This window comes from Ochotona princeps, chromosome 8, assembly GCF_030435755.1.
Source record: "Ochotona princeps isolate mOchPri1 chromosome 8, mOchPri1.hap1, whole genome shotgun sequence".
NCBI classification, from domain to species: domain Eukaryota; kingdom Metazoa; phylum Chordata; class Mammalia; order Lagomorpha; family Ochotonidae; genus Ochotona; species Ochotona princeps.
The window spans coordinates 73,405,019-73,428,659 of NC_080839.1; the positions used below are offsets into that span (position 1 = coordinate 73,405,019).

At 43.5% G+C, this 23,641-nt stretch overlaps 1 protein-coding gene across 3 annotated transcripts in view; it reads left to right on the forward strand.

Annotated features, from left to right (window-relative positions):
* The window catches only part of NBAS (NBAS subunit of NRZ tethering complex), a 376,509-nt gene that overhangs the window by 293,900 nt on the left and 58,968 nt on the right, over positions 1–23,641 (forward strand). For 2 of the 3 annotated variants that reach the window (XM_058668259.1, XM_058668261.1), the window contains one exon: positions 16,793–17,194. The exons of the other annotated variant lie outside the window; for it this stretch is intronic. In XM_058668259.1, coding sequence (XP_058524242.1) covers positions 16,793–17,068 — 276 coding nt within the window. In that variant the 3' untranslated portion in view covers positions 17,069–17,194. Of the gene's footprint in view, positions 1–16,792; positions 17,195–23,641 lie in introns of those variants that run through there. 3 annotated transcript variants of the gene reach the window in all.

Consider the following 23,641-nt stretch of genomic DNA (forward strand, 5'->3'; position numbering starts at 1 on the left):
GCTGTCCAGGACAGTTCCCCCCAGACGCACACTGTCACCAGCGAGTGTTGCCTCTCTGTCTGTTGGGGAATAGCCATTATGATAGGTGTGAGGCAACTCATTGTGGTTGTAGTTTACACTTTTGTAGTAATTCACGGTGTTGAACACTTTACTTACAACTTTTAGTTATTTGTATATTATCTTTTTAAAAATTTCTGTTTATGTGCCTTGCCTATTTCTAATTGAGTTGTTAGTGTTCTTACTGTGGATTTATTTGAGCAACTTCGCATTTTACCCTCTTGCTGAGGGCCTAACTGGCACATGCGCTGTCGGTAGCTTGTCTCCATGTGCTGTTTTCTTCTTTGGTGTGGTTTTGACAGGACCTTGATTTCAGGGTAATGCTGTTCTCCTTAGGAAAAAAACCACTCTCATCTGGATTGTATGAGTGTGGAATTTACAGTTATTCTGTAAATATTTTGTAGGATTCATTCATGAAGGTAGACACTTGCTGGGAGGGTTTTTTGTGTTTTGGTTTTTCGCTTTGTTTTTATTGATTCGATCTATGTCTTTGTTAACGATCGAGTTTCTGTTTCTTCAGGAATCAGTTTTAGTAGGATAATATGATTAGTGGTGTATCTAGTTCTTCCAGGTTGCCCAGCAGTGTTAATATATAATTGTGTAAGGTAATATCTTGTGATCATCTGTATTTTAATCATTTCAATTATAGTTTCTCCTTTCTGGTTTCATTTTTAATGTTTTCTCTTGACCTAACTAAGGCTTTGCTGACTTTATCTTTTCAAAGAAACTAATCTTTTCATCAATGTAGTATTTTTCTGTTATTTGATTTATTTCTGATATTTTTATGATTTCCTTTGCTATCCTAACTTTTAGATTAACTTGTTCTTTCTTCTTTTTAAAAAGATTTATTTATTTTTATTGGAAAGGCAGATCAGGCTTATGGAGAGAAGGAGAGACAGATCTTTCATCTGCTTGTTCACTCCCTAAATAAGTGCAATAGGCAGAGCTCAGCTAATCTGCAGGAACCTCTTCCGGGTCTCCCATGTGGGTGTGGGGCCCCAACTGGGGTTCTGGGCCATCCTCTACTACTTCCTGTGTCATAAGCAGGGAGCTGGGTGGGGAGTGGGGCACCCAAATGGGATCCTGGTGCTTGCAAAGTGAGGGTTTAACCATTACAGCCATTTTGCTCCACCCAGTTTTTAACTTCCTGATGTGAAATGTTACTTACTTAAAAACTTCTTTTTGCTGTACTTGTTTGTTGCTATAAACATTTTTTAGAACAATTTTTGCTATATCCCACAGGTTTTTATATTATATTTCCATTTTTGTCTTCAGATATTTTTTTATTTCCCGTTTTTATTCCTTCATTTACTGTTTATTGTTCAAAAGTGTATTGTATTTAAAGTTGTCTGAAATAACTCCTGGAATTGATTTAGTTTCATACCATATCGGTGAGGAACGTGTTCGTGATTGCTGGTTTATTTCCTGCTTTAGCATTTTGAACATGTATTCCCCCTCTCTCCTGGTTTGTAGGGTTTCTGATAAGAAACCTACGGCTACTCCTGTTGACATTACTTTGTATGTTATGTGTTTCTACTGTCTGAATCTTTTTCAATTGTTTGGTTAGTGTGTGTCGTGGAAATTAGACTCAAGATCTCTTGCATTGTGTACTTGTTGGCACCTGTCCCTCAGTTGGGAAACTTTACGGAGATCGTTTCTTTAGATAGACTTTTTTCTGTCTGCCCATAGTTCTAATTCTGCAACTGCTATGCCAATATGTGCATTCTAGACAGAATCACATGATTCCCTCAGCCTTTCTTCATGTTTCTCTAATTTCTTCGTACTACTTTGACTGGGTATGAAATATACTGTCCTCCAGCTCACTGATTCTTCTGCATAATTGAGTCATCTGTTGAAGCTTTCCATAGAAATCTCTTCACTCATTATATTCTTCATCTGTAGGATTTTTGTGCTTTTGAAGGTTTCTGTTTGCAAGTTACTGCTTTTTTGTGTCGTTTTGCAAATGTCATTAGTTTTCTGTCTGTTCTTTCTGTTCACTAAACTTTGTTATGAATACATTCTGCATTCTTTATGAGCCATTTCATAGATCTCCATTTCCTGGGAGCCATTATTGAAATTTCATTCATTTCCTTTGAAGGGGTCACGATTCCCTGATGTTTCATAATCATTGTGTCTTTTTGTGCTTTTATTTGTAACTTTGAGTAAACAGACATCTCTTTTGAATGTTTTAGGCATTCTCTGTGGCAGGAATAGACCTTCAGTAGTCTGAACTATAATTCTACAACGCCCAGGTGGTAAAGATACCAGGCAGACAGAGTTTGTTGTGAGTTTTCTATTTAATGGGATGTTGTGTTTTCTCTGGTATCAGACAGAGTTGCTGTCAGGGTCATGTAATGGTCACAGATACTTTCCTAACCAAGCAGGTCCAGTGTTTGATATCTGAAGTTGGGGAAGGCTGCGTGCTTGGCTCTAGATGCAACGGTCACTGCTTTGGGATGTGGCGATAGACTATGTTTTTGGAAATACATGATTGAAGATGTCCTCCCTGTTAGGATGGGGCCGTGGGGTAGGGCTTTTGACCAAGTTGAGTGGTTGATTGACCTCCCTGAACAACCATGTCTGTCACCTGCACTTGTCTGAGATGTGTACTCATGGACATTCCCTGCATGGGTCAAGTCGCTGGGAGGGTATTTTGAGCTCGTGAGACACTGCTTGACATCCTGGGTTCAGCTACATAGCCACATGACTTCTCTGGAATAGATAGTGGCTGAGTTGCTGAAGTGGGGTGTGGGTCTGGGCATTCTAGCTGCTGGAGATAGATTGTACTTCCCCGCATGCTTCTGAAAGTCACTAGCTGTGTAGGTGAACCATGAAGGTCACTGACACTCTGAGCAGACATGCTGGTTGACAGGAACAGAGGTTGCACCTATTTCCACATGCCTGTCCATGGAACCCCACCCTCCTGGCTGTGTTTCTGCCTGGCCATCTGGCTGTGTGACTGCTGTTTCCCCTCGCGTCCCCTGTGAAGTGAGACTAGTGCAGGTTTTCTGGGAAGCATGTTAGAATTTTAGGGATGTTGGATGTCTGTCTCTCATGTTTGTTTCCTCCGAAGAAACTGTGGGCCCAGCAAACTCCTCTCCGCCAGGCATAACACAAACTTGGAGACAGGGAGAGGGTAGCACAGTTGGAGTAACATTGTTCTTCCTACACTTTGAATTTTGATCAGCTCTATGGAACATACAGTACTGTCTCAGGCTTGGGGTTTTCAGGAGATTCTTTTAGTGTGTGTATTGTTGAACCTAATACTTCCCACTCTGTCATTTTGCTGACATTGTCCAAGTAGGTTTTAAGCTGTAGTAACTTACCTCTGTAACAGTTTCATCTACACATTTTATATCTACCTTGTGCTAAAGCTAGGTGGTTTTAAAACTGCTCTGCACACTGTGAGCCGCTTGCCTGTTATGAAAACACACAAAACCTCTTATGCCCCTCAGATGCCTAAAGCAAAGCCACAGGAATAAATGATTGAGATGCATCACTTACCTACCCACAAGTTTCTTGCTTTTAGGAATTCAGAAGTAAGATTTATTGATAATTTCAGGTGTTCACATTAGGTCCAGTCCATCGGCACCCTTAAAATGTATTCCACAGAAATGCGAAGCTCTTTCAGCATTCTGCATCCAGCCAGTAGCTCAAGTTATACAGGGTTTTCCAGTTTTCAGATACCTTTTAGCTTTTGTTCAGTTTTAAGAAATCTTATTGTTTAACTAGCTTCCACAAATGGAATCATCTTACATGATTGACATATAATAATGCAACCAGGATATTGATGTTGATAGTTTTGTATTCTTAACTCAGGCATCACAAGTAATGTGTGCATTTCTTTGTGTGTATCGATGTCTAGGTCTGTGGGATGAGTCACCTTGTCCCTCTCCACCTCTCACACAACCCCTTGAAACCACTCATCTGTTTTTTGTATCAGTAATTTTGTTATTTCAAGAATGCTATGTAATGAAATGTGGAATTACTATGATTCATCATACCTCTGGGACTCCTCTGGTGGCATTTGCTCTGCATAGTATGCAGATGAGGGCAAGGTGCCCCCACTGTTTGCAGCCAGCGTGTGTTCCTTCACTGTTCATTATACCCCAGTGCCAGCTTCCAGGCGTTGACAGTTACAAGGCTGATGCTCAAATGCTGATACCAGACATTATCCCAGCTTTCCTCCTCCAGCCATCTTCATTTCTGTCGCTAAGCTCTTCTGAAATTGCAAACCTCTAGTGTTTAGATTGTGCTCTTTTAAATATGGCCAACAGTCTCTCTCCTGAACTAGAAGTTGAAAGTCTGTCTTGTGATTACATTTTTTTTCTAGTACATACAGATCAGTAGTTCTTTTACATGCCAGTAATAAAATTGCTGAAATGAAATTATACAAGCAGTCCTATTCACAATAGTTATGAAAAATAAAATTGAAGATGTGGAACATCTTCACAAAGAAAATTAAAATGGGAGAAATTGAAAAAGGTGCAAAAAATGAGAATATCTTCTCACATTGCAGATTAGAGGAATTAATATTGTTAAGATGTCCATTGTACCCAAGGTAATTTATAGACTTACTAAATCCCTGTCAAAATACCAATGATATTCTCTTCATGGAGCCTAAGTATTCGAGGGCACTAATATTAATTTCTAAATTTGGATTTTGATGACTGTATTTTTGTTGCATTTAAGAGTGTCATTCATTGTGAATGGAAATATGCTATGCAATATTCAAGATTTGGGATGTTGCATGAGTAGATTCCTCTCAGATAGTTCAGAACAAAAAATTCTTTATGTTGTACCTTCTTTGTTTCTTACATACATTTGTCATCTGTCTGTGTGGAGTGATTTAGGAGCAGGGCTACTTCCGCCCACACTCCCTCCTGCCCACATGCCATGCCCACGCTTCTCCTTCCTTGCTTCTTCCTTCATTTCTGATTTTTGCAATGGGATATTTTCATTTCAGTTCACAGTCACAGATTTAACACTCCATTACATAAATATATCAGCACAGAGCTAGTAGGAAAAAAATAAACTTACTGTTCCTCAGGAGTATAGACAAAAGCTATAAGCAACAGTCATATCCCGGGGTGTCAGGCTCGCTCAGACTAGAATGCCTGTTTTGTCCTCTGTGTGTTAATTACCACAGATCAGAGAAAACAAGATAGCCATCTTTTTGAGACTGGCTCATTAAACTAAGAATAATGGTTTCCAATTGCATCAATTTAATTGCAGAAGACAAGATTTCATTCTTTTTCTGGCTGAATGGTATTGTGTAGTGGATAAATACCACATTTTCTTTATCCAGTCATCAGGTGATGGGCATCTGGGTTAATTTCGTATTTTAGGTATCATGAATTGAGCTCTTAGAAATACAGAGGTTCAGGTAGCTCTTCTTATGCTGATTGCATTTCATTTGGATAAATTGCCAAAAATGGGGTGTTTGTATCATTTAGTAGATCTGTTTTCAGATAATGTGGGGAATCTCCATATTATCTTACGTAATGCTACATTAGTTTACATTTCCACCAATAATGCATTAGGATAACTTTTCCTCACATCCTTGCCTGCCAGCATTTATTATCTGAATATTATATGATAGCCAATTTTTGGAAATATTTGTTTATTTTATTGGAAAGTCGGCTTTACAGAGAGAAGGAGACAAACATATTTTGTCTGCTGGTTCATTCTCCAAGAGGCTGCAGAAGCCAAAGCTGAGCTGAGCCAATCAGAAGTCAGGAACCAGGAGCTTCTTCCAGGTCTCCCGTGCAGGTTCAGGGTTCCAAGGCTTTGGGCTATCTTCTTCTCCTTTCCCAGGTAATAAGCAGAGAACTAGATGGTAAGTAGAACAGTTGGAAAACAAACTGGTGTCCATATGGGATCCTGGGCACGCAAGGGGAGGATTTACCTAGTAGGCTGCTTGGCTGGACCCTGTGTGATAGCTTGTTGTAACTGCATTTTTTTAAAAAAATTTTTTTTACTTCTTTTTATTATTATTTTATGAGACAGTTCCATAGGCCCTGGGATTTCCCTTACCCCCCCAATTCCCTCCCCCCCCACTGAGTTCCCCCATATCATTACTATAGTATAGTTCTTTATACACAGTCATATGTCCATCATTGCGGGCATGGACAATGACAGAGAGTCCAGCATCCTATTGTCGAGGTATAGTAAACAGTTTCACTGGGAGTCCATCTTCGTCTGAAAGCAGAGATGTATACTGCATTGTATCCTCACGTCTGGATATGATAGTCTCTATTACACAGTAGTATACATCCCCTTAAGTGAAAAGCCACAAAACATAATCCACAACAGGAAGAAAAAAAATTAACAGCATAACATGCTTACTGAATGACTAATGTGTCACTGAAGAAATGAAAAATCAAGAACGTTCTTGAAGAAAATGATGTTACTGTATGATCTATGAGTCACTGAAGAATTTAATGAGCAGAAAGTGTTTTGAAGAGATGAGACTAACAAGAAAATCAAAATCCTTGAGATGTGGTTTCCGCTGATCTTTATTTTTGAAATGTGTCTCCTGTAGGCAAGAAATAGATGGGTTTTGTTTTTTAATCCAGTCTACTAATCAGCGACATTTGATTGATGAGTTTAAGCCATTTACATTCAGGGTTAATATCAATGAATGGTAATTTGGTCCTGTCATTTTAGCAATGGGTTGTTTATTGATTTAATCTTCTGTTGTTATTTTACTGGGAAGTTCTTTCCATTTGCCTTTGGTTTTGGTGGATGCGGTTCCTTTTCTCTGTCAAAAGAACATCTGTAAGTATCATTTGTAGGGCAGGTTTGGAAGAGGCATATTTTTTTGACTGTGGAAGAATTTTATTTCATTTTCAAAGACAAAGGGAAGTTTTTCTCGATACGTTATCCTGGGCCGACAATTTTTTGTTTTTAGAATCTGTAATATGTTGATCCATTCTCTTCTTGCCTGTAGAATTTCCTGCGAGAGATCTCCTGTGAGTTTAATTGGCATTCCTTTATATGTCAGTTGATTTTTTCACATGCATATTTAAGGATCTTTTCCTTATGTTGGATTGAAGAGAGCTTGAGCATCGTGTGTTTTGGTGAAGATCACTTTTGGTTAATTCTTTTGGGAGTTCTGTGCCCCTCCTGGATCTTGTTTCCCAATTCTTGCTCTAGACTAGGGAAATTTTCCCTTATTATTTGATTAAATACATTTGTAAACCCAGCTTCTCTTTCTGCACCTTGTAGGACTCCCACAACTCTTATATTTGGACTTTTAATAGTGTCTTTCAATTCTGGAATACTTTTTTTAGCTTGACCCAACTCTGCTTCCAGATTTTTGTTTGGTTCCACCTGGTGACAGGAAATATCTTCTAATTTTGAGATTCTTTCTTCTGCCTCCTTCATTATATTTTGGAAACTCTTCATTGTACTTTTAATTTGCTCTTCTGTATTCTTCATTTCTAATAGATCAGCTTTCATTTGATTCATTTCCAGTGTGACATATTCTTTGAATTCCTTAAGTGCCTTCTTTACGTGCTTCTCATTGTTGATAAGAAGTTTTATAACAAGTATTTTGAGTTTTGTATCCCCCATTTTCTTCATGTCTTCCTCAGTTAGCTCTGAGATTGGCAAAGACTTTCGCTCCTTTTCAGGGGAGTCTTCAGTAATATTCATTGTGCCTTTGCTTCTTTTTTTGCTCTTGGTGATTGTACTTCTGGTTATCAGATTCTTCTCCTTGGAGCAGGTTTCTAAGCTGTGTCACCCAGAGGTCTACCGTTCAGTTTTACTTATTGTAGTTGATGCACGGCTGTTTGTTTACAGTCAGTTGTGCCACTCCCTCTAGCGAGTTCCAGATCTGGGTTCTTATGTTAGATTTCCACCATGGTCTCTGTAGCCCCAGTTCCTGGCTCACCAGTCTCCACCTCCTGTGAGACCATGCTGAGGCTGAGATTGTCTGTACAAGGTTCCAGGATTTGGGAGACACCAGGTGTCCTATATAGCTAGGTTGTTTGTGATGCTGATCTTGTCAGAACCTGCTGGCTGTTAGTTCTGAGGCCCACACGGACCTATTTTGACCAGTACAATGCCACAGTCGGTATTATTTTTTCTGTGGGACCAGTGCAGTACGTTGAGCTCAGTGAGTTCTTGCCAAGTTCAGCACATGTGCAGCTTATTGTTGTCCCCCCAGTCTCAAAGTTCTTGCTACACTGTACAAAATGGTGCCTGATGTACCACTACTAGAGTTTTTGATCTGCTGGCTGTCAGGTCTTAGGGTTACTGGGACTGTCTTGGGTGGAACCTGCAGGATGCCACGTTGTTGCAGTTTACTGAGTCAGAAATGAGTTCACTCCCAGCTCAGTGCATGCACAGTCATGCCCCGTAGCCCTTGCCTGCTTAACCAAAATGGTACCAGATACAGCTCTAGGAGGTGGACTGGGCTGTGAAATTCACCTGTTCCCACACCATCCATCTGGGATCTGCTGCTCTGTCTCTGCTCCTGGTCAAATCAAAGAGACCAGCAGGATGAGCAGTTCTTTGTCTGGGTTCACCTCTGGAGCTCCTGGTGAATGTCTCTTCCCCCCTTGTTTCTGGTGAAGTTCTGGCTGCAGGTGTTCAGTTTGCTGAATGCCACTGGGGTATCAGTCACTGCAACACCACACCGTTGTGTCTGCTGCTTTCCTGTGTCTGTCAGTCTGCAGGTACCCCTCTGCTGTTGTTCTGTTCTCTTCTGTTTCCTGGAATGTGCCCTCTCTGGTTCACACAGGCTAATATTTCTCCATCTGTTTAAATGTGTCCTTACCCTATTCTGCCATTTTGATTCTGTAATTTCATTCTTCTTAATGGCTGAGTAATATCTCATAGATGGATCGTAACTGCATTTACTTAATGTTTTGTGAACTGATAAAATTGCCCTTTCAAAACCGGGGTTGTGGTGCTTGCTGCTCTTCATTGCTTCATCCTTTGTGATACTGGTTAAAGCCTGGGCCCCTCCCTCCTCCGAGGATGTCCTGAACTACCCTTCCTGTGAAAAGAATACTTCTTAGAATCACGGAACTGGTGAGGGCCTTTAGCACCTAGTGAGGGATCTCTTCCACTTGCTGATAATAACCATCACGTTGTAAGTTTGATCTCTTTGCCAAGTAGCATGACAGGCACATTTCAGTTTATCTTCTTAAAAAATGTTTATTCACTTTTATTTGAATGATAGATTTACAGAGAGAAGGAGATAGATAGGTCTTCCAACCACTGGTTCACTCAAAAGATGGCTTCAAGGGTTGGAGCTGAGACAATCCAGAGCCAGGAGCCTGTTCTGGGTCTCCCAGATTGGTGCAGAGTTCCAAGGACTTGAGCCATCCTTTACTGCTTCTGCAGGCCACAAGCAGGGAACTGGCTGGAAAGTGGAGCATCAGGACACGAACCAGCATCCATAAAGGACGCCAGTGCTTACAGATGAAGGATTAGCCTATTGAGCCATAGTGCTGCCCTGGCCCCCATTTTATAACTCTGAGGTCATAAAACTAGAATGTAGCCAGTGCTGAAATTTCAACCTCAGGCCTAATGTTATAAATCCACATTTGAGCATACTGCTTCTTTCAATGAAACTAGAAGGAGTGTATTCCATTGGCAAAGAAAAATGAAATTGGGTACATCTTGAAGCATGGAATATGAGCACTGGAAAAAGCCTGGAGCAGAACTGATACAACAAGTCATCCAGGCTCTGATTGAACCCTGCTGTGGGCAGGCAGCTGCCACGCTCCAAGGGTCTGTTCTGTTGTGGATAGAGCTGACATGAAAGCACCTCCTCAAGGAAACCTACACCCCTTTATCTTGATCTTGTAGACCTGGGTCTTGTCCTGGGGAGTTGCTCAGAATTCCTCAGATACTTTTTCCCAGGCAGTCCTTCACGTATTTCCTATCTCCTGTAGTCTTGCCTTTAAGGCCTTAAATTCTACTAATATTTTCTACAGTGGTCAATGTCCAAGTTGGAGGAAAGCCTTAAATATTATCACCAAAGTATGAGTGAATTGACATAGTTATGTCAAGCCAAGAAACCCTTCCTTTTTGTTCTTGCTCTGGCTCTATCCTAGTGCTCTGCTAGCACCTCATGGTAGGAGTTGTACTCTGGAAAGCTCTTCCATGTGGCCTTCCCTGTGCCCAGCTCTGGCTTACACATGTTCCTGTTTCAGCATGCTAGGAGAGCAGGTAGATCAGGTGGATGTTTACAAAGTCTTTTGCTGTTGGCTCTAATGCCAGTTGGGTTTTCTTCTCAGTATATTTAGTCCAGGGTATGTGATGTGATTTAAGTGCTGCAGACCCAAGTGGGAAACTGGAGGGAAACTGCCTTTACAATTACTGCTATTTCTGCTTTTTGAGTATAGAGTTCTTTTTTCTCAGTTTTGGGTATATCTGTCTATTTCTAATAATCTTTTTAACCTCATCGTATTACACACATTACATCCACCCCGCTTCCTCCATGCTCAGCTTGTGCTTGGTCTTCCAGATACAAGAGGCCCTGCAGCAGCGTCTCACAGAGGTTGAAAGCGGCTCTATAGTGGCAGGCAGCTCCCTCCCTCCGTGGCACTGTGGGACTCATTAAGTGCTCGTTACACACAGCCTGCTTCTGTATGTAGAATAAGGAATAGGGATGAGATGAAATATAGTCATCTTGTTTAGAGGATTTATCTCATGAAGAAGTTGATATATGAAATGATAATACAGAGAATTAAAGGAGGTAGCAAGGGAGCCATTCTGGTGTGTGGAACCAGCCAGAGTCAGGGCCCCAGTTCTCACAGAAGTGATCCAGCTTGGGTTGCCAGAAACAGTGCAATCTTGTAAGCCAGCCACCCTAGTTTTAGTGTTAGAAGAGGAGTATGATCAAGTGCCACAAGGAGTGGAACTGATGGTACGCTGAAAGCTCTGGGTATCGCGTTCCAACTGGCCCAAAACACAGAAACTCAACCGCAGGTGCCTTTTCCTACTCTAGGTGTACACTTGTGCTGCTTTTCTGTTTGGTTTATGCTTTTCTGGTTGACATTTTCATGTCTTATTAGTGATAGTATATTCCAGAATATGACAAAATTGCTTCCCTAAGGTAAACAGTGAAATAATATTAAATAATCTTCAGAGTATTTGAAATAAATTCCTGCATGCATTATGCTACGGGAATTTCAGCTTATCTCATTACTGTAATTACTGTTAACGTGATGTAGATCCATAAAATCAAAGATTTTAATTCAGAAGAGGTTCATTATCTATTGTTGAAAGACAAATTAAGATGATAACATTTTAATGGCTTGGAAGACAGTAGTGCTTTGCACTTTAATAGATTTCTTTCCCAGGATCTGCGGAGTTACATTTATTCTCAAAAATTAGTCAGTGACACAGAGACAATATAGCTCACAGTAGAACTGCTGAGCATGTTACTCATCCTGACTGGACTGGAACTCCGCACCAGGCTCTGTGCTAGGCACTTACAAGCGTAATTGTCTCCAGATAGGCCTTACAAAGAGTCTTTATGTCTGATATGGAAACAGGAGCTCAGAACTATTGTCCTGAACAAGGCCACATAGCTGTTTAGTGAAGGACCTCCAACTGGAAATTTGTCTCCAACCCGCAGCCTGTCGTCTTTTCACAACAGACTGTCTACAACTCTAATTCAAATCAACTAATCCTTCTGGAGTTGTCTCATGATAATTTCAAACATTGAAAATTAGGTCCAAAGCGATACATTTTTTTTTCACTCAAGCTCTTAAAGTGCCTGCCAGTCTAATGTGGGCTGCATGTTGTCCCTCAAGCCATACATCAAAGTCAAATCCTGATCTATCTCAAAGGTAAGTGTTTTTAAAGTCAGAAACCGTAAAATAATTTATATTAGTTCCTTTGAAGAATTATAATCTCTAAGTTTTGAATAGAACAAGTTGCAAAGAACTATGTCTTTGCCTGACAATAACAAATGTGAAACTTCTGTAAAACAAAAATATATATAGTACCAGGTTAGACTGTTCATTTTTACTGAAATTCAGGTTACTGTTTAAGTTACACAAAGAACTCCTTCGCATGTGAAAAGAAGTGCTAGAACCCTATCAAATAAGCAAAGACTTTGGTCCTTTCCAGAGCAAAAATTAAAAATGGCAGGAAACATAGAGGGAAGCAAGTAATTTTTACAGTAAATTCAAACTGCAATAGCCTTGATATGTTATTACAAAACTCCTAAAATCACAAACTGTTTTCATTTCAAAATAGAAAGACCCAAAGTTGAGAAGTTTGTGGTAAATCTGCCCCACTGTAACACTGTCACCTTCACTTGCTCTCCTTGTGTAATCAGCTTATTAAAGTGCCACACCCCTGGTGGCTTAGACACCAGGGTTGACTTTGGCACAGCTCTGGAGGGTGACTTCTTGCGAGGCCGCGCCCCCGGAGCCTGCAGGTGGTGGCTGCTCGCTGGGTCCTCCCTGATCAGTCCTCCGCGGCTCTGTGCTCTGACCTTCTCTTCTTGGGAAGACACTTGTTCAGAGGATTGGAGCCCATCTGAATGGTGTCATTTTTACAGAGTTGACTTCTTTTTTTTTAAATTTTACTTCTTTTTATTATTTTATGAGACAGTTCCATAGGCCCTGGGATTTCCCTTATCCCCTCCCTAATTCCCTCCCCCCTCACTGAGTTCCCCTATAGCATTACTACAGATAGTTCTTCGTACACAGTCATATGTCCATCATTGCGGGCATGGACAATGGCAGAGAGTCCAGCATCCTATTGTTGAGATATAGTAAACAGTTTCATTGGGAGTCCTTCTTTGTCTGAAAGTAGAGATGTATACTGCATTGTATCCTCACATCTGGATATGATAGTCTCTATTACACAGTAGTATACATCCCCTTAAATGAAAAGCCACAATACAAAATCAACAACAGGAAGAAAAATAGAAATTTACAATGCCATGAAGTTAAATAACATGCTGCTAGATATGATAGTCTCCATTACACAGTTACTATACATCCCCTTAAATGAAAAGCCACAAAACATAATCAACAACAGGAAGAAAAAAATTAACATCATCTTGAAGTTAAATAACATGCTACTGTGACTAATGTGGCGCTGAAGAAATGGAAAAGAAAATCAAGGACGTTCTTGAAGAAAATGTTACTGTATGATCTAAAAGTCATTGAAGAAGCATTGAGGAGGCATCTTTTTTTTCCAAAGTATTTTCAAATTTTTTCATTGTTCAAAAGGTGAATTAAGTAGCTTGTAATGCATGATGACTGATAAGACTGAGTGTATTTTTTATAGTGTCAGATGTGAGATTTTTGGAATCTTTAGCTACAGGAAGCGTGAGGACAACTGGAGGTTAACCAGTTAAAGCGCACATCGTGAGGTGGTGATCATGGCACAGTACCTTAGACCGCCCCGAGTGTACACAGCACTTGGCCGTTTCTGGGGACGGAGCCCTGCGGGCCTGAGTGTCCCACCCAGGCAGCCTTGTATGGCAGCAGAAGCACCTTGACACTGGGCTCCTAGGCTGTCTCTTTCTCCTCTGCTCCTCTCACTTCTCATCTTCAGATACACTTGTTAACATGGCTTGTTATCAAGAGCATCACCTTCTCTATTCTCCCATTCTCTGTTTTGTCACAAATATGCATAGGATAAATATGCACAAAATATGCAATATTTTTCTTGAAAATTATAATAATGGAGTACACTCACCATGCTGTCCTTGCACATAGCCTTTGGTAGAAAGTTGGAGAAACCCTGCCCTTACCCACTCTGGTGAGGTCATGGGCAGCTTCTGGAACTCTGACTATACCCGGCCAGACATGGACCTGCAGGATGCCACTGCACTGCGGAAGGCAAGGAGGGAGCAGCAGCCACAGCAGCAGGCAGAACCCATCACTTCCTTTGTTTTGTTGTCAGGTCCCCAAGGGAGGGGTTAGAGAGTAAACTGATAGACGCATAAAGGCACCCCAGCCTTGAGAACTTGTACTCAGAACAATGGAGAAGTATTACCTGTAGTGTTTGGATTCTGAACCTTTTTATCCACATATTCTATCACACAATGTCGCATCCTAGCACACACTCTGTTCTGTGCTCGTGGCTTTGGAGGCTTTATTTCTCTGAGTAAATCAAAATAACAGTGCAGACACCCCATGTATGTTTCCTTGTTTGTGTGTGTGTGTGTGTGTGTGTGTGTGTATGCACATATGTGAGGGCAAGTAGCGGCACCATCAAGGAGGAAAGGAAGGTAAGCCTTGTGCTTCTCCTTTGACTTGTGCTCACCCCTCAAAGCCTCCTGAGTGCTGACTCTGTGCCACCCATTCTGGTTGGGAGGAATGTGAGTGAAAGGCAGCCAAATCTCAGCTCTGGAGGACCCTGTGTTGTGGGAGAACAAATACTAAACGTCAAGTAGTCAGAGTCAAGGATCCTAACATAGTCACATGGCATTCCATGGATGACTTTGATTTGTTTTAGGAATGGCCTTAAAGGGACGTCTGAAAGCTTGGCCAGGAGGTGCCCTGCAGAGCCGTGGGTTACAGAGAGGTTGGGTTCTACAGGAGCCACTTGTTTGCCTGGAAGGAAATGTGTGGAGTTCCTGGGCAGTATCAGTGAGGAGTACTGAAACTCTGGTAGTACTCTGGGAGTGAGGAGTACCTGGAACATTCTTAATCAGAAAAGCTGGGCTTTTACACTGGTAGCTATCTCTCCCATCCACTCTTAAAACAAGACAAAATTGAGTGCAAGTGTGGACCCAACAGGGTGGGTGAGTTGTGGAAAGAAAAAGACTAATGTCAGGAGTCATCCGAGTTCTGGGGCACGATCTACCTGTGTAAGGATTCTCTGCAGGGATACAGTTTTTATCATGTGCTTGGGACATTTACCAAAATGTGCCACAGTTTAGTTATATGGTTCCGTTCAACCATGTAACAAATGTTGATGTAACTGGATGCTGAAATGGAGAAATTATTAAAGTTGGTTTGGTCAAGAGAGTTAACGAAATTGTCACCAAGAAGATGGTATTAAAGCTTATGTTTATGTTGGATTTCGAATGATTCCTAGTTATAGGAAATATATTATCTGATAGTAGTAATTTCAAAAAAAATATTTGAGAAATAGGAAGAAATCCAATGCCAAGCCTGGAATAGGCTGAAGCCAAGAGCCAGGTTTCCCACGTGGACCTAACTACTCCCAGAACATACATTGGCGGGATGCAAGAACTGGAGCAGACCGAGTACTGGACTGGACATTCTGAAGGAGCCAGTATGAGACGCAGGCATCTCAAGCAGCTCTTCAGTGCTATGCCAGATGCCTCCCTAATGTACAAGAACTTTTGTTTTCAATACTTTGCTTAAATTATTTAAGATTTATTGCATTATTTGAAAGGCAGATTTAAAGAGAAAAGGAGAGAGATTGAGAAAGAAGAAGAAAGAGCTGTCTTCCATTTGTTAGTTTACTCCCCAAATGGCTACAATGGTTACTAAGGCTGAACCAGACCAGAACCAGGATCCTGGAACTCCAGTTCAAGTACCTGCGTGATGCTCTGTTGCTTTCCCAGTGTGTTAGCAGGGAGCATAATCGGAAGTGAAGCAGCCAGTATCAGTGAACTGAGACTCATATGGGATGCCCCCATTGCCGATAGCATCCCAGTCCCCCACACAGTGCCAGGCTCTCCTGCATAAATTCTTTCAGCCAACAGAGGCAATTGACCTTCTCATCTTCAGAAGGAGTTAGTCTTTATCAGAGGACAGGTGGGAAGAGAATATCCTGTACAGTTGTTTGATCTAAGTATTAGTTACTTAGCTTTGAAATACCATGTCAGAAATAATGTAAATTTCCTACAATCTGAGTTATTAGCAGAAGTGTATAATGACATTACCAAGAGCTTGTCATGAGGCAGTTTTCTGACAGCCCAGTGTGAGAATCTCTGAATTTTGGCAAGTGATGAGTGTTGACTTGATTCCTTACAAGAAGCATGGGAAATTTTATACAATAAAAAGATCTAAAAAGACGACCCAAGCTGTGGAAAATCATGCATAGACTGTGAAGATAAGACAAGGGAGAAAAATAGAATAGAGGACCTGCAAGCTAAAGGAACCTGCAAAAATTTTTCTTGTTTTTTTTTTTTTTTTTTTTTTTTTTTTAAGTGAGCTTGGTGCCGAGTTTCCTGGCGGGTGAGGCAAGACCAAGTCGGAAGCCCACTGTTGCTGATGCTATTTACAATCTCTGAGCAGATTAGTAAAAAAAATTTTTTTTCATGTGGATCTATACTCAGGAGAGACTTGGACTTAAACACTATAGACTATGGCAAAGTTATCAATGAAGTGGCAACTGTGGTTGCCGAGAGCATTGGCTTTGCTAAGCCAAGGCTGACCTAAGTTTACATTTTGGCCTGATAGTTTACTGCCTGCAGTCGACCTCAGGTTCCTTATCTGTATAATTGAGAAGTAAGAAGGATGGTTTCACAGATTTGCAATGGGAAGACCCAAGACAATAATACGTGTATAATGTTTAACACCAGTTCTAGAAGCTGAGTGGCTAGAAACTGTGGTGGTAATTCAAGTGAGCTCCTGCTGTCCAGGAACCCTTGTTTGCTGTGCATGCCTACGACCTCAGAGATGCTCACAGCTCACTTCCACTTTCTAGAGCACATGCTGCTAAACCTGGACGAAAGTGTGCATGATAATGGAGGCCCAGTCGACAGTTTGGGGGAGAGGAGCCAAGCAAACACCCTCTTATGTTTTGCCCGTCTTATTTCTTAAAGGTGAATGATTCAAATTGTGACCAAGAACTGCTTTCCCTGCTCCTGGATGCCAAGCTGGTGGTGAAGTGCATCTCCACTCCCTTCTATCCACGTATCATTGAACACCTCTTGGCCAGTCTACAGCAAGGGCGCTGGGATGCCGAGGAACTGGCCAAACACCTGCAGCAGGCCGGCCATCAGGCCGAAGCTGGGTCACTCCTGCTAGCCGTGAGGGGCACTCATCCAGCCTTAAGAACTTTCAGCACGGCCCTCAGTGCAGCACAGCACTGGGTGTGAGTAACCCAGGCTCCCTGCGGGAAGAGAGCAGCAGCAGCTGACTGCTGCTCCCGAAGCAACGTGTGCACCTGCTGACTGTTCTCTGTTGTTCCAACAAATTGCAATAAAGCTGTACGTAAATGATGAGCAAGCTGCTGTGTTTTCACCCTTTGTTTTCTTTCTTATACTGACAGGTTAACACGCTTCTTTATCGGCTGACTCTTTTATCCCTGTTTGTTTTTAAACTGCCTTTTCTAGGTAGAATACAATTAATGAAGTGTCTAAAACTGCACTCTGGTGGTGTGTAGGGCTGAGTGGAAAAGGGAGAGTGTGTGCCGTGGGGGTGGTTGGTGCAGATGTGAGGTTGGGGAAGGACAGATCTGGACTGTAGTCCACAGCTAGTTCTGTGACTTCAGACAAATTCCCCCCCAACCCCCAACTTAGACGATCTTGTCTAGAAGTAAGGGTTCTACTTATCTCATAAGTGGTAGGTGATCCATGAGGTTGTGTTTATGAGGCTCTGGTAGATTTGGAACTGGGAACCAAAAACTGAGAACTCTCTCCTCCAGCATGTGAATTTAAGCTGAAAGGCCACACATGATCAATACCTCCAGTGGATTCAAGGCCTTCATAGCTGACCAGCATCAGCTTTGTAAGGATGACAGCTCTTCATGTCTGGATATCTTTCTAGGCAGGTGGTTGGGATAACAGAGCTAGCATATACACTTAAAACAGATAGGATTGGCATACTGGGGTTCACTAATTGCATATCGCTACCCGCAGAAAGAGTGTGAATCTCAGCACTCTGAGCAATACAAGTGTTGGAAGGCATACTCCTCTGCAGCAGGGTAAGGACCCTGGTGCCTCCTTGCTCGTCCTTGCTAGCAGGGCAGAAGGGCATGCGCTTAAAGCGGGATGCTGTGGCAGGGGCTGCAAACTTTGTTCTCTTGAGTCTCATGCTACATCAGAACCACCCAGACAGTTGAGGCCACAGCAGCAGCAGGAGTGCAGAGAAATAAGCAGCCCCATAACTAGTGGACGGCTAGTGGGCCACCAGAGGCATCCACATAAACTAGCAACCTCTGACCCTGAGAATTACTTCAGTAAAAATGGAGAGTACTGTGTAATACTAGTCAAGTGGAGTCTAGGTAGATAAGGTGACTTTTAAAAAATATTTTAATTTAAGTTCATTTAAGTGATTTTTTTTTTAAAAGATTTTATTATTATTGGAAAGCCGGATATACAGAGAGGAGGAGAGACAGGAAGATCTTCCATCCGATGTTTCACTCCCCAAGAGACTGCAACAGCCTCTGCTGCGCCGATCTGATGCCTGGACCAGGAACTTCTTCCAGGTCTCCCACGCGGGTGCAGGGTCCCAAGGCTTTGGGCCGTCCTCGACTGCTTTCCCAGGTCACAGGCAGGGCTCTGGATGGGAAGTGGAGCTGCCGGGATTAGAACCGGCGCCCATATGGGATCCCGGCGTGTTCAAGGCGAGGACTTTAGCTGCTAGGCCACGCTGCTGGGCCCAATTTAAGTGATTTTTTAAAGTCCCCATGTTGCTCTCAGAGCTGCAGGCTGAGTATAGGGAGGTTTGCTGTGGGTCCATGCAGCCCGGTCTCCAGATCGCCCCACCTCCCACCAACGCTCAGCGGACATCTGCTTGGGTCCACCCTCCGTGTTAGCATAACCCCACCTCTCCTGCCAGTCTGTGCCCACCACCAGTTTGACTTCACTTACCCTTCTCCAGATTTATCTACAGAATCTTCTAACTAGGAAATTGTGGTCATCTGTAAGGGAGACTGGCTACGTACAGCCCTGAGGCAAGGCTCCCAACCACTGGTCTACTCTCGGAGTAAGTACCTTGTCCAGCTACAGCAACACCTGGAATTTAGAAATGGCCCGTTCAAGCCTCTCACATACTTCCAATGAAAGAGGAAAAGTCTTTGACATCCTGGCGCCAGTGACGGCCGCTACTGTTGGGCCCTTCCAGGATACACACGTACCAATAACTTGGGTTTTCTCTAGCCTTACAGCTAATGCCCATTTTCAATAAAATGTTAGTACAATTCCACACTCACACAGTCTATTTTGATGAGATCCCTCTGGAGACATTTTCTTAGTTAGAGCATCACAGGCCTTAAAACTGAGCTGACGTGATCTCCAACGTGACTTCCTCAAAGGCAACAGTGAGTTGTGTCCACATCACCCAAACCAGTCACCCCACCAAGACGACAAGGAAATGGCTGTCCCATATAGATCACATTGCTTTCACCAGCAGAAACTGAATTTATAAGGTTTTAACAGTTGCTTTGGAAAAAGAAAGTAAAAGCCGAAGAATTCACTCAATGCCACAAACTCTAGGACCCAGAGTATGTGTTGGCATTTAAAATGTTAACCATATATGTTAGATGAAGAACATGTATGTTAATCTTTCTTAACAAACATTTCCTGTCAGTTACTGCAAAGCTTTCTCTTTGAAAAAGCAGAACCAAGAAGGTCTGTACCGTCATTCACACTCCGATGTTCTGGCTTTGTTTCCTGGGAAGCTGACCCAAGGCTAAGCTGGTATAGGAATGAGCCTCTGGTATCAAGTGGCATAGGTGTGCACCCCGAGAGTGAGACCATCAGAACACTCCAGCTCTTGAGTCTCAGCTTTCCCAGCCGTTAGTAATGCCTTACTGAGTCACTAATGCATAGGTGATTTGCTTAAGGTCACAAAACTGTACGTCATGGGAGTCTGATGCAAAACGCAGCAGAACTGAGCCAGGGGCTGTAGTGCCTGATCGCCTGATCCTCATGGAGAGTGAACCCCTCTGCCAAGGAAGCCGGGCTCGCCTGGTCCTCAGGGAGAGCAAACCCCTCCACTATGGGAACCAGGCTCGGCTGGCCCTCAGGGAGAGAGAACTCCTCCGCCAAGGAAGCTGGCCAAGCTTTTTAGAGTCACCTGATAATCTGCAAGATACTGCGGTAGAGCCTCTGGGTCCCACACCCTGACCAGTTAGATCAGTATCTAAGCCTGGAGCCTGTGTGATGCTGGCCCACAGCCACATGGTGTCATTGAAGTGATGTCACTGGCTTTTCAGCTCTTGTTGGCCGTGCTTCTGTGCACTTGCCATTCATTCAGAAGCAATCAGAGAGAAAGAAAGGTTCCAGACTTAGCCTCTGTCTGCCAAATCCACTCTGCAAAGTTCGCTGGGAAGGAAGGAGGTTGGAGTGCTGGGCTGAAGAGGTGAACTGTGAGCCTCGAGACTCTGCCCTGGCTGGCATGCACTAGCATGGGCAGGTGCTCATTCAGAGAACGAGGGATTCCATTTTAGAAAGAAATGAAAGTTCCATTGCTTATTTAACCTGCAGCTAAATGGAGATCTGGATTTGAGGTGATATCCAGAGTCAGTGTGCTCAGTTCCCTGGGTCTAAATTGCCAGCGGCCCTGTGGTGCAGGACACATTGGGTTTCCCCCTTACCTTGAAAAAGTGGGTTTTATACTTTTGGAAACTCATTATGATAAATGTAGCAGGAGAGCATTCAAATGCAAGTTGGCACTATTTGGCGAGAGCTGCATTTTTTTCTGTAAAAGCAGTGGCTCCACTCTGCCTTAGCTCCAACAGCTGGGGATTGAGATGCTCTTCTTAATAACTGCAGACTCATTATAAAGTGAGGATGGCTTGTACAAAAAGAAAATAGGAAAATGGACTAATGGGCGTGCCAGAGCTGGAAAGAGAGAAAAGGAGGCTGCCTGTTGGAGTGCCTGTACGCTTCAGGTTTGCTCTCCGCCGGTGGGAGACGGGGGAAAGAGGCTGACGCCGCAGACGTGAGAGCCTTAGTGTTGCAACCTGCTCACAGCTGTGAGCCAAGAATCACACACATTGTACTCTTGCTGGTAGAATGAAAAGCTCTGACTTCGATGCTGGTTAGATTCATGCCTGTCGGGATTCTGGAAGATTGACTCCAGGCCCAGGAGGCAGATTTCAGGATTTCAGAATTGGCATCAGTAATGTTCGTGTGGAGAGGGAAGCCATGGGCTGTGTGATTCAGCTGGCCCGGGCGGCAGGGCAGTGAGGGGTTCTGGAGGTTGTGCTGCAGGAGCGATGAAGGGGCAAGGGCAGAAGGGATTGCTGTTGCCTGGATGGGCAGTAGGTCTGTTGCTGAAGGAGCACAGCATAAGAGAAAGCTCTGGACCTGAGTTGGGGCTCAGGCTTTGAGAGCCAGCCAGAGCAGCTCATAACCTTGGGCAGCTTGGCTCCCTGACTTTCCCCATGACTGTTTCCTGCCCCACCTCTCCATTGTGGTGGGGCTCTTGGTCAGCTAGGGAGTGCTGCCTCTGATGGTAGGGTGAGGGGAAGGAGAATGTATCAGAGTGAGAGGAGGAACTGGAGGAAAGAACAGCTTGGAAAAGGTAAATGACAGGTCTTAACCTTGAATGTATATGGCGTGGCCTAGAACAGTCTAAAACCCTAATGTGTCATCCTTGGGCTCTCTTAGGAGCTCTGTTTCTCATTCCTTTGCCACTTGAATTGCCAAGGACACCTCCCTACATTGGGCTAGGGACAGAAGGTCAGGGCATTCAGTTTTGCCTCTGGGCGAGGAAGGCAGCCAATGGATTGGCACATCATGAGGCTCAGATGCATGTTCCAGGAGCAGAAACCTGCCATGGCTGAACTGCATGGATCTCTCCTGCCACTTCCGGGTCCTCTGTCCTGTGCAGAGCTGCAGAGGGAGGCTGAATGGCCCCAGGCCAGAGCATCCTGTGAACTCTGCCAGGGTACTCCAAGTTCTCTTTGACATTATTAGCCACAGCTTGGAGTTCCCCATTCCTGCCTTTCTTCATCTGCCTTTGTCCATTAATCCTACAGTTTGCAACTTACTCTTTCCGGAAGGTGGGAGAAGGCATCCTCCTCTCACTTGGCACTTGTGTCTGTAGTTAGTTTATAATTCCTTGCTTTCACCAGAAGATGTTGTTTTTCTCTTTTCTATGAGTAGCAATAATATGATACAGTGCATGTTCAAGATCTCTTTTGTAGAGATTTATTTTTTGTTAGAAAAGCAAATCAGATTTACAGAGAGAAGGAGAGACAGAGAGGAAGATCTTATGCCCATTGGTTCATTCCCCAAGTGGCCACAATGGCCAGAGCTGGGCTGATCCAAAGCCGGGAGCCAGGAACTTCTTCTGGATCTCGCTTGTGGGTGCAGACTCCCAAGGGTTTGCGCCATCCTTGGCTGCTTTCCCAGGCTGCAAGCAGGGAGCTGAATGGGGAGCAGAGCAGCTAGGACATGAACCAGTGCCCTTATGAGATACCAGCACTTGCAAGATGAGGATTTTAAGTATTTTGCCATCACACTGGGTCCACAGGATATGTTATGTGCAGGAACACTTAGCTATAAACCATTCCAACATGGAAAGTAGCCATTATCCCTACCTTTATATGTAAGAAAACAAATTTGGAGAGGTTCATTTTATATTTCTGTGGTTACACTAACTGCAGTTCGTGTTAATCTGAGTTCTGCCTGACCCTGGACTCCTGGAGAATTGTGCCTTTCCATTTCCTCTGGGCACTGTGAATCTCAGGGGACTGCCCACTAATGTCTCCTGCTGTGGAAGACGTGCCAACATGTGCCCAGATTCAGGCAGGTGAAAGAGAAGCTCCCTGAGCCCTTTCCTGTTCACTGCTTACTAAAATGCAAGTTGAGAGAAGGGATGATCCCAGGCGTAATACAGATCTGCCCGGTAGGCAGCCCGGTTCTGGTAGTAACAATTCCAACAATTCCATCCTTAGAGAAATCTGGGGGTTCAGGCAGGAAACTTTTCAAGCTCTCCCTGGATGGTAACTTGGAAGAGATTGGTCAGTTGTGAGTTCCCTTTGTGAGGGAGCAGGGACTCAGACTTGCAGGTTGCAGTAAGCAGTGGAGTTCCTTGGTCTACCCAGTGCAGCCTCCCGAGGTCTCCGTAGCGGCTTGTGGCTGGCTGCCCGGTCCTCTAGCCTCTGCCTGGAGGTTGCCTCACAGAGCACTTCTGAGCAAGGATCACAGTTTTCTTGTATGAAATGTGCTGCTTTCATGAGCTCTGATGTATCCCTCTGCTCCCTCCCCAACCCCAGCCTGTCTGCTTCCTTTCATAGACCTGTCCCTTTGCAAGGCATCTTGCTTGAGTATCCTGGAGCCCAGACTCCACCCCCTCTGCCACCCACAGTGTGCTGATGCCCTCCTTTCTCCCTGGGTGCTGCTTCCAGTGCCCTTGCTCCTGTGATGTGACCTAAGGCTGCCTTCTTCCCCAGCATCCCACACTTCCCTGCCTGTCTCCTAAACGCCCCCTCCAGGGACCCTCCCTGCGGCCACCAGAGCCAGATCTTTCATGCAGGTATCTCATCCTATCATGAGGAACTTCAAGGCCTGACTGTCGATGCTCTGCTAGTTAATCTGCTTAGCTTTACATCGTGTTTGGTTGGAGGCTATTTGTTTTTTATAGGTAGCAAACAACATCCCTTCAAAAGAGTTTTATTACGGGATTTAAAAAATGCATTCTGAGGAACTTGGTGACTCATGCAGAGATCGAACAGCACCTATGAATCACAAAACCAGCAGGTGGCAGAACTGAGA